Raw genomic sequence first — 11,461 nt, 5'->3', positions numbered from 1 at the left:
GTGTTCTAGCCCATCTTGCTGCCATTTTCGATCTCCTAGCTCAAAGCTCCATTCACAAAACTACTTTGGGGGATTGTTCTTCGGTATGTGACTCCTCCAATGGCCCAATTAGTTTTTGTTCTAGTGCTTTATTTATTTCAAATTTTTGCTACTTAGGTGACCCTGTTCTTGAGCTTTCATGTCAAATTTATGTGGTCAAAAGTAGTTTTATTGCATGATATGGCCTCTAGGCACTTGTAGGAGTAGTTGCTATCGATCTTGTTGAGTTTGGTTCACCTTTATTTTGAGTTACTAAAAAATTCAGAAATTTTTCAGAGGAAGAAATATGTTTAGTAAAATGTACAAAGGTGGTTCCTCAAGAAAGCAGGCACCTAGGCTCGCTATACGTGAGTCGGACTATGAACTACCGAGGGAAGCTCAAGTGGGGCCTTGCGAATGGCCGTAGAAGAGTTTATGATCCGTGCAGGCATCAAGGAAGAATTTGATGCATATGTGCATAATGCTGATCTTGAGGGCTTCGTGTCAGATAAGTGCCAGCAATACCGCTACTTAACTGATTCATTTGTGAGAATGTTTAAATTTACATCCTCGCACAATTCTCACACTGTTTTATTTGATCTTTATGATAAATCATATACCATGGACCTAGAAGATTTTAATACTGCTTGTAAACTCCCGCACTGGGGCAATGTTAGTGAACCTCGCAAATCTGAATATAAATACTTTCTTGCTAGTATTGTTGTGGGGGAATCTAGGGAAATCACACAAGCTACCACAGGGAGCATTCATTTTCCTTCCATACATTATTTTGCTCTCTTCATGGGTAGATGCATTAACGGTAAAGATGAGGCTTGTCACATGGGCGTTCCAGATCTTAGTGTCCTCAAGAGTGCTGTATTAGGTGATAAACAATATAACTTGAGGGCTATTGTTGCACGTAGGTTGCATCTTAATAGTTTAAGTGGAGACTTGTTTGGTGGAATTTATGCAACTCGTGTAGCTAATTTTCTTGAGATACCACATGAGAATGATATGGAATTGCCTCCTTCTTATCTAGATTATAATGCTATGGTTCGTCATCAGTTTGTTGAGAGGAATGAACAGTTCCTCTAGTACCGACTAATCTTTGATAGACGGCACACCGTCCATGTTGCTCTCCCTGCTCCTGCTTTCTTTGACTTTTAGACAAAAGGGAGATATGTTATAACCAGGGAGGAGGCGAACGAGTACAAGAGGAGGACGGAGGCAGCTCACCTCCAAGCTGCAGCCCGTGAGGCAATAGCCGCTGCATCACAGTACGACCCCAGCTATAACTTTGGATATCCACCAGGCCAGCCGTGGGCATAGACCAACTTAGGCCAAAAGCCTAAGCTTGGGGGAGTACGTATCTCTCACCGACATTACATTCATGTTCACACACTCATGCCAGTTGTCGGTGCTCATACTTTTTCATTGTACTATCCATGCTAGTTTAATTTCTTTTTAAGCTTTCTTCTTGTATGTTTGAAAAACCATAATAAAAAACAAAAAATTAGTTGTAGCTTTTAGCTAGTTTACTTTCCATGCTTGTAGTAGTAGTAATTAAAAAGAAAACCCAAAAAGATTTATCGTTCTTATTTTGCTTGTTGGGAGCTTTCCCGTGTAAATAGTTTTATTTCTTTTCTTCGGGGGTCGAGAGGAGAAGACCATGATGAAATTGTTGAGTGACTCTTATATGCATTATTGTTGATTTAACCAAGAAGCCCATATTACCTTGTCTTCTACTGTGTATTAAATGCTTGTAGATTCCAGCTTAGTCCAATGCACGTGCACTATTATTATTATCCACACTGTTTGGTCATGCAAGTGAAAGCTAATAATGACGATATATGATGGACTGATTGAGATGAGAAAGCTGGTATGAACTCGACCTATCTTGTTTTTGTAAATATGATTAGTTCATCGTTCCTGATTCAGCCTATTATGAATGAAACATGTTTGCAATGACAATTAGAGATTATAGTTTCTCATGCCATGCTTAATTAGCTAGGAGTTTATAATGGTTTACCTTGCGTGCCAACATGATATTAAAATGGTTTTGATGTGGTATGATAGGGTGATATCCTCCTTTGAATGATTCGAGTGGCTTGACTTGGCACATGTTCACGCATGTAGTTGAAACAAAATCAACATAGCCTCCACGATATTTATGTTCATGGTGAATTATATCCTACTCATGATTGCATTCAGTGTTGATTAATTTTAATGCATGTTCATGACTATTGTCACTCTCTAGCTGGTCGCTTCCCAGTCTCTTTCTAGTCTTCACTTGTACTAAGCGGGAATACTGCTTGTGCATCCACTTCCATAAACCCCAAAAGTTATTTCATATGAGTCCACCATACCTTCCTATATGCGGTATCTACCTGCCGTTCCAAGTAATTTGTATGTGCCAAACTCTAAACCTTCAAATGAAATTCTGCTTTGTATACTCGAATAGCTCATGTATCAACTAGGGTTGTTTATATCTTCCATGCTAGGCGGGTTATTCTCAAGAGGAGTGGACTCCGCTCCTCACTCACGAGAAAGTGGTTGGTATCCGGGATGCGCAGTCCCATGCTTAAATTAAAATAATTGCAAACAAAACTCCCCAAGGATTGTTGTTAGTTAGAGGCATCTGTTGTTTCGGACAAGCCATGGATTGATGTTTGTTGGTGGTAGGGGGTATAAACTTTACCATTCTATTTGGGAACCGCCTATAATGTGTGTAGCATGGAAGATATCGACATCTCTCGGTTGTTATGTTGACAATGAAAGTATACCACTCAAAATATTATTCATCTCTATTTCAAAATCGAGCTCTGGCACCTCTACAAATCCCCGCTTCCCTCTGAGAATGGCCTATCTATTTACTTTTATGTTGAGTCATCACCCTGTTATTAGAAAGCACCAGTTGGAGAGCATCGCTGTCATTTGCATGTATTACCATTAGTTTACATTGAGTATGAATGTGACTGGATCTCTTTTACCATGAATTACAATGTTTAGTCAGTCCTTGATCTTCAGAGGTGCTCTGCATTTATGTTTTGCGGTCTCGGAAAGGGCTAGCGAGATACCATCTTGTTATATCATATTATGATTGTTTTGAGAAAGTGTTGTCATCCGAGATTTATTATTATTGCTCGCTAGTTGATTATGCCATTGATATGAGTAAACATGAGACCAAAATGTTATTGTGAATATGGTTAGTTCATAATCTTTGATGAAAACTTGAATGTTGGCTTTACATATGTATCAAAGTGCTAGTGATCGACTAGAGGGGGTGAATAGGCGAACATTAGTCCCTCAACCAGGTTTGTCGTCAATACTCCAAAACCAACCAGGGGAGGCACTAGATGCACTTACAATTTACAACAACAAGATCAAACAGAGTTTGTAAAAGTTTTTCTTTATCACTTTCAGTTTGTCAACTGAATTGTTTGAGCACAAGCAAAGGTTTAATCTTGGGGGAGTTGATATGTCTCCATCGTATCTACTTTTCCAAACACTTTTGACCTTGTTTTGGACTCTAAATTGCATGATTTGAATGGAACTAACCCGGACTGACGTTGTTTTCAGCAGAATTGCCATGGTGTTATTTTTATGCAGAAATAAAAGTTCTCAGAATGACCTGAAACTTCACGGAGAATATTTTTGGAATATATAAAAAATACTGGAGAAAGAATCTACGTTAGGGGGGCCACACCCTGTCCACGAGGGTGGGGGCGCGCCCACCCCCCTAGGGCGCGCCCCTGCCTCGTGGGCCCCCTGATGCTCCACTGACCTCAACTTCAACTCTACATATTCACGTCCGGGGAGAAAAAATCAGAGAGAAGGATTCATCGTGTTTTACGATACAGAGCCGCCGCCAAGCCCTAATCTCTCTCGGGAGGGCTGATCTGGAGTCCGTTCGGGGCTCCGGAGAGGGGAATCCATCGCCATCGTCATCATCAACCTTCCTCCATCACCAATTTCATGATGCTCACCGCCGTGCATGAGTAATTCCATCGTAGGCTTGCTGTACGGTGATGGGTTGGATGAGATTTATCATGTAATCGAGTTAGTTTTGTTAGGGTTTGATCCCTAGTATCCATTATGTTCTGAGATTGATGTTGCTACGACTTTGCTATGCTTAATGCTTGTCACTAGGGCCCGAGTGCCATGATTTCATATCTGAACCTATTATATTTCCATGAATATATGTGATTTCTTGATCCTATTTTGCAAGTCAATAGTCACCTACTATGTGTTATGATCCGGTAAACCCAAAGTGACAATAATCGGGACGACTCCCGGTGACGACCGTAGTTTGAGGAGTTCGTGTATTCACTAAGTGTTAATGCTTTGGTCCGGTACTCTATTAAAAGGAGGTCGTAATATCCCTTAGTTTCCAATAGGACCCCGCTGCCACGGGAGGGTACGACAAATTATTTCATGCAAGTTATTTTCCATAAGCACATATGACTATATTCGGAATACATGCCTACATTACATTGATGAACTGGAGCTAGTTCTGTGTCACCCTATGTTATAACTGTTGCTTGAGGAATCACATCCGACATAATTATCCATCACTGATCCAATGCCTACGAGCTTTTCACATATTGATCTTTGCTTAGTTACTTTTCCGTTGCCACTGTTACAATCACTACAAAACCAATACCGTTACTTTTGCCACCGTTACCGCTACTTACATATTATTTTGCTACTAAATACTTTGCTACAGATATTAAGTCTTTCAGGTGCGGTTGAATTGACAACTCAACTGTTAATACTTGAGAATATTCTTTGGCTCCCCTTGTGTCGAATCAATAAATTTGGGTTGAATACTCTACCCTCGAAAACTGTTGCGATCCTGGGTTATCAAATGACGTGGATGACCACTGTAACCAGGGAAATTCGAACCAAAATATTTGACGTCCAAACTCAATACACGCGGGTTAAGCTACCTGAATCGTTTGTGATGTTAACATATCGTACACAGTTCTGAATAAGGGACCGTGTCTGATGACACTTTGCACGCCAGTTTTTTCGCTAAAGAGATTCCCAATTTTCGGCTTTCGCGAAAATTCTACCCCCCCGCCCCTCCCCCTTACCAAAAGCCGCATTTCCCCTGTTTCCGCCTTCCTTTCCAAGTTGAAACATTCACTCCTTGCTTGTAGCGCCGCCTCCTCGTTGGCGACCCTCCTTCACGCTGCTCGACCTCGCCTATCTAGGCAGTAATCCACACCCGACCCCCATTCTCTTCCTCCTTCCACATCCCACATGCCCCGACCGCCGGCGCGAGCGTGACACCTTCCACCCAAATCACCGACCCATCCACCAAATAAGTGTCGCCCTAAGCCATGGTGCACGCAGTATAGCTAGGATCTCAAGGAGCATTTGGCAGCGGAGAAGCAAATCACGGTCGCACACGCGGATGAGGTCGCGAGGCCACCATTGACGCCTCACGCGCTGACGCTGCGACGCGGTTGGCTGCTTTAAATGAAAGTTCACCGTGTTTTCTCGAGGCCACCATCGGCGCCTTCAACGAATTTTACGAGGTGTTTTCTCAGTGTGCACGTGCTTACCTCATCTCGAGAGCCAGTAGGTTGGTGCCCTGCGCGCCTCAGGCAACTCACCACTACAACGAGGGCACCCATGATGCGGAGGCCTCGTCGTCTTCCATGCCCAAGGAGCCAATCATCATCGATATCTTCGACAATGAGGAGTAGCTTGTCTTATTAGCTCACTATAAGGACCCATGTTCAATTTGCTAGCTATTGCCTTTCCTTAACAAATTATAGTGAATCGTGCTATCTACTTTTACCATGCAATCTTCTGCTATAGTGTATATGTTCTATATGTCGTGCAATGTGGTGTTCAGTTAACTGCTTGGTTCAATTTTGCAAATGTGATGTTTAATTCTTCAGGGTGTAATATTTCCAAGTTGTTAAACATGCTTGGTTTGGTTAACTGTCTGATCTTCTATTACGAGTATGTTATATTGTGCAATGTGGTGCTCAGTTAACATTTGGTTCATTTGTTGTGTTGTTTAGTTAACTTCTTGGTTCAATTCTGTAATGCGATGTTCAATTGTTGTGGGTGCATTCTGTTATTGTATACCATGTGAGAAATAAATCGAATTTGGTTGTACTAAATACATGAGAAAAAAATACAATTGCTATATTTCCATATTGTTAAGCATGCTTGGTTTGGTTAACTGTCTGATCTTCTATTATAAGTATGTTATATTGTGCAATGTGGTGCTCAGTTAACGTTTAGTTCATTTGTTGTGGTGTTTAGTTAACTGTTTTGTTTGATTCAATTCTGCAATGCGATGTTCAATTGTTGTGGGTGCATTCTGTTATTGCGTACCATGTGAGGAATAAGTTGAATTTGGCTGAAGTAAATACATGACAAAAAAATACAATTGCTATATTTCCAAGTTGTCAAGCATGTTTGGTTTGGTTAACTATCTGATTTTCTATTAGGAGTATATTATATTATGCAATGTGGTGCTCAGTTAATGTTTGGTTCATTTGTTGTGGTGTTTAACTAACTGCTTGGTTCAATTCTACACTGCGATGTCCAATTGTCGTGGTTAAAATTTTGTATTGTTGTGCATGTGAGGAATAAATCGGATTTGGCTGCACTTAATACATGAGAAACATATACAAGTGCTATATTTTCTAGTTCTTAGTCATGCTTGGTTTGGATAAATGGGATTTCCATGTGGCTTGAATTAATTACTTAACCTGATGACTAACTACCTTACATGTGTTGCAGGGAAACAATGGAAAGCACTGAGGTTTACAATCGAGATTAGCACGTGCATGGTCCGTTGTCTAATAGCACATTATTGCGCAATTGTAGGATTCATTCTAATATTTAGATTTTTAACAATTTGGTCTTGCACATGTAGGTCCTGCTGTCAGAGGTTTTGACCCACTGTTCGACCCTTTTTGCATATAGGAAAATGAGTTGTCCATGAATATCAGTCAAGTCAAGAAACTCAGAAAGATTGTTATGATAAAGAAATTAGCGACAAAAAACAAAAAATCTTTATCTGCACAATGAAGAAGACATCAGTTCACTACCGGATGGTACTAACTATTATACCTTGCTTTTTATTTCTTTGCCCCATTTCCAATATAGAGAAGATATTTACGCACATCCTTATTTTCAGGCCTTTACAAAGCAGTTCACCGATGATTACCTCTCAAACCACCTGTATGGTCAGGAGGCGGGGAAGGTATTCATACAACACCCACGGTTCAATATTGAAGTATTTCTGAAGAGGACGAAGGATGGACGGTCAATCATCCACATACACTGGCCTAAAATTACAAAGACCTTCAATATCAATGAAGGCTCAATATTCGTCTTCTGCTTCAGCAGTTTTTCAGATGAGATACATATGTCTATGTACCGTCTATGATGCTAATTTCGAAAGATTATAGATGTTGCATGTGAAACTTGGTACTGGTGTAGTTGTGTAATGGGGTAGCTGAGTGCTGAAGCTATATGATATTGTACTCTGATATATTTCAATTATGAAAATGAAATATATTTTTTGCTTAATATGAAATGTCAATTAGATTAATAAATGGATTATGTATAATCGAATAATTAGCTTGCTAATTGGGCTTTTCTATTGCAAACAGTTATTGAAAAAACACCGTGTGCGATGCATTCAATAACGCACACAGTTTTTAAGAATAAACCGTATTAGATTAATGAACAATCACACACGACATCCTCTTAAAAACTGTTTGCATTAGGCCACCTGGCGCAAACGTTTACCACGTAAAAACTGTGTGTGATGAACAACCCTTGACACACAGTTTCTTCTAGGCACCGTGTGTGATGAATTCAATAACGCAAACGATAAAATTGTTAATACAGTGTGCAATGAAAACGCTATCACAAACAATTTAACCGGAAAATTGTGTGTGATGTACCTGCGAACATAAACGTTTTCCTTGGAGCGACTGTGTGGGATGTATATACAAACGGAAACGTTTAGCGATGGCTGACTTATGGGATATACTTACGACCAGAAATGATTTCACCTGTATAATTGTATTTTTTTAAGCACTACTGTACGTATTTCTGTATTTGAGTGCTCGCCGGTCGCACATGACCTTATTTTGCCGAGCGTGTGTGCTAGGAGGGCATATCCCTGACGGTTTCTGGGTCGTGTGAGAAGGACCCCCTATCGCCCACACTCACTTTGCGACGGTTTCAAATGCCGTCGCGAAAGGGGTTAAAAACCGTTTGTTTAGCACCTCGCTGTACTAGTGTGTGACAGGGAGGTTGTTGTCTGGGTAGGCGTTGTCGACGACGACGAAGAAGGGGAGGAGCCTAACGCCCCCCTTGTAGCCCTGGCTGGACCCCTCGCGGGAGCCACTCTGATACATCGAGGTGTCGCGCCACCGTAGTCTCTCGCCGCACCAACGTTGCCATGTCATGTCGTCGTCGTGGAGGAGGTGCCTGTGCCACCATTGCCTTGTCGCGTCGTCGTCGAGGAGGAGGAGAAGGGATGGGTGAAATGGGGACTGGAGTTTGCGGCGCGTGGGGTGAGAGGATAAGGCCCAGTTCTTTTGCCAGAATTTGGGGATTGTAACAGAATCCGACCCCTACCCAGCTTTTTCCGGAATCTTTGAGGTTTGAGCCCTATTTGTTTTACAATCCTATCTAGTTAGGGTCTAATTAGACAGAATTGTAAAATAAATGAGGCTCAAAAATTATGGGAGAAGCTGGATAGGGATCGGACTCTGAGAGAATCCCGAGATTTTGACAAAAGAACTGGGCCTAGACCTTGTCCATGGGCCAGGCCCGATGACCGGGCCAGGCCGGGCATGGGCCCGTCGTATTCGCGTGTTAACGAAGAGGCCCGGCCCGAGGTCCGGCGGGCTTTTAACGTGATGGGCCAGGCTTGGGCCTGGGTTTTTTGCATCAGGTTTTGGTAGGCCCGGCCCGACAAATGGGCAGATATAACTGGTCCTAAGCCTCCTGTGGTGTGAGGGTGTTCGCGGTAGAAAGCACACAGAGCGAACGATCCCTTTCGGCTGAAGTGTCGAGTAAAGTGCTTCAAGATTCATGCAAAAGGATGGAATGGTGGCTGGGCGTTCACTGGGACTTCCATGAGAATGTCAGCCGGATAATAAGATTTCCAAAAAGAAAGAAAAAAACTTACAAAACAAACCGAGCTCACCTACGTCACCGCTCTCCCCGTTTTCACTTTCGCACGCGTTTTCCCGTCCCCGAACCAAATTTCAAAAGGAAAGCCTTCGACCGCGCAGATCCCCTCTTCTTTCCATCCCTCTCCCGCGCACGCGCCGTCAAACCCTAGCTGGCTCGCTCCGTCCCTCCTCCTCTCATGGCGTCCCCGCGTGCGCCCGACTGGCCCCGTGGCCTCATCTTCGCCCCCGGCGACGCCGATCTCATAACAATCCACCTCCAGCGCAAGAGCTCCGGGTCCTCGCTCCCCGCCGCCGACGCCCGGTACATCCACAACGCGGACGTGTACGCGGCCGAGCCCGCCGCGCTCGTCACCGGCCTCCTCCCCGCCTCGGCGAGGAGCGACGGCGAGGGCAGGGAGTGGTACTTCTTCACCTCCGTGCGGGCCCAGAGCAGCCGGGACACCCGCAGGTGCCGCGCCGTCGCGGGTGGGGCCGGCACCTGGCATTCGGAGAAGGCGCGGTGCGTCGTGCTCGACGGGGGCGGCGCCGTCGTCGGGTACCGCCAATCCTTCACCTACGAGCCCAAGAACGGCTGGCTGATGCTCGAGTTCAGCCAACAAGAACCCCGCCGCGGCGAGGCCATGCCCGTCCTCTGCAAAATCTACCAGAAGCGTCGTGCCGGCCGGTCCGCCTCGAAGACGATTTCGTCTGGGTCGTCGTCGATGTCGGGATCCAAGAGGAAGGCGGCGGCCGCGAACGAGCGCTCCGTCGAGGGTTCCTCGGCCCGCGTGAGGCGATGCCTGCAGTTCCGTCTGCCTCCTGCCGCACCAAATCCGCCCGCACTTGTTGCTACATCGGAGATTCAAGAAGCATACTTGCTTTCAGCCCAGCGGCCGCAGGCAGAGCACGAACCAGAGGAGCCTCAAGAACCACCGGTACGCATAGCACACATAGCCACACCGCTGATTCCCAGCTTCTCCATGGCCGCCGACCACGCCCTGACCTTGGACCGCACCGCCTTCCTCCGCCCCGCCCAAGATTGGCCCATGCCAGGGAATTCGGACCTGAGCGACACGTCGACGGTACTACTGGGCAATTATGGCTTCGTCTCACCAGCCACCTCCGAGCTGAGCTGCTACAATGCCACGACACCCTTGAGAGATAACACCGGCGCTTGGGCCTTCCAGCTGTCCGCCCTGACCTCCTCCTATGACACCACCTTCCTCCTCCCTGGCCAAGATTGGGCCACACCAGAGTCGTCACAAGTCAGTGAGGCATCGACGCTGGACAGCTACGGCTGCTTCTCGCCCGACCACGCCACATCCAGGCCCACCACACAGCCGATCAGCAATGGCACCGGCTATTGTTGGTCTTTCCCGCAGCACAGCGAGCTATCGGCGATTTTTGGCGCCTGATTGAATGCTTTGATACGCTTCCACGCTAGGCTGAGAGGAGTGTGGGTCTGCCTCCTTTAGTTTGTAGGGATTTTTTGCCATACTCGATTGTTCTTGGTAGACTTTTTCAGCAGCAACCCTGCTTTCTGTTGGAACCGAGGCTTGGTTCAGTTAACCGACATCTTAGCGGTCCTCCGGCGATGTAACTGGGATGCACACAACACACGTAGCTGTGGATCCTTCGTTGTGCACTCTTCCTATAGCCGTGGTTTAGTACAAGAGTTTATTTTGTGGGCCTCCAATTGATTTAGTTTTTTAGATTATTATGCTTTTGTTGCTACTGCACACACACTGAATAATTCAGAAATGGAGCGCTTCTTGTTTACCTGGCCCACACAGCGTTATAAGGTGAAGAACTTTTTAAGCAAGGGGCCTCGTAGTCTCCTATTCATATGTTTTTGGGGGTGATGATTCTTAAATCTTAATGTGGTCTATCCTTCATTATGAACTGACAAACAAAGCAGCACATCAAGCGATTTGCATGATTTCACCCAGTTGGTTAATCTGGGTAGAACAATGGTTTTCCTTCCGCGTATCTGAAAATGAAAGAGTTCAGTGCTCTAAGTGATACTTACATACTCCCTCCATCCGGAAAAGCTGGTCCCAAGCTTGTCCCTCAAATGGATGATGCTAGATACATCCACTTGAGGGACAAGCTTTTTCGGACGGAGGGAGTATATAATTACTAGAGCCCCAATATAATTAGTCATACTTCGAGGTATATGATATGAGCAGAGCCTGGATATAATTATATTTTTTTTTGTCTATCAATAGCAGTTCATTATATTTTGGTTTGAATTAGCAATACCTGTACCTTCAATG

General features: G+C 44.6%; 1 protein-coding gene across 1 annotated transcript; it reads left to right on the top strand.

Annotated features, from left to right (window-relative positions):
- Positions 1-9,335: 9,335 nt before the first annotated feature.
- On the top strand, positions 9,336-10,916 carry LOC125548228 (uncharacterized). Its single transcript, XM_048711887.2, has one exon. It carries the CDS (start codon positions 9,383-9,385, stop codon positions 10,598-10,600), a length of 1,218 nt encoding a protein of 405 aa, XP_048567844.1. The 5' UTR covers positions 9,336-9,382; the 3' UTR covers positions 10,601-10,916.
- The last annotated feature ends 545 nt before the right edge of the window (positions 10,917-11,461 follow it).

Source organism: Triticum urartu, chromosome 3A (genome assembly GCF_056163025.1).
Source record: "Triticum urartu cultivar PI428250 chromosome 3A, HENAU_Tu73, whole genome shotgun sequence".
Classification (NCBI taxonomy): Eukaryota; Viridiplantae; Streptophyta; class Magnoliopsida; order Poales; family Poaceae; genus Triticum; species Triticum urartu.
This window is presented reverse-complemented; position numbering and strand designations above follow the sequence as displayed.

Excerpts from the sequence above, each read along its gene's own strand:
- LOC125548228 (XM_048711887.2), top strand. The coding sequence starts at position 9,383 with ATGGCGTCCCCGCGTGCGCCCGACTGGCCCCGTGGCCTCATCTTCGCC.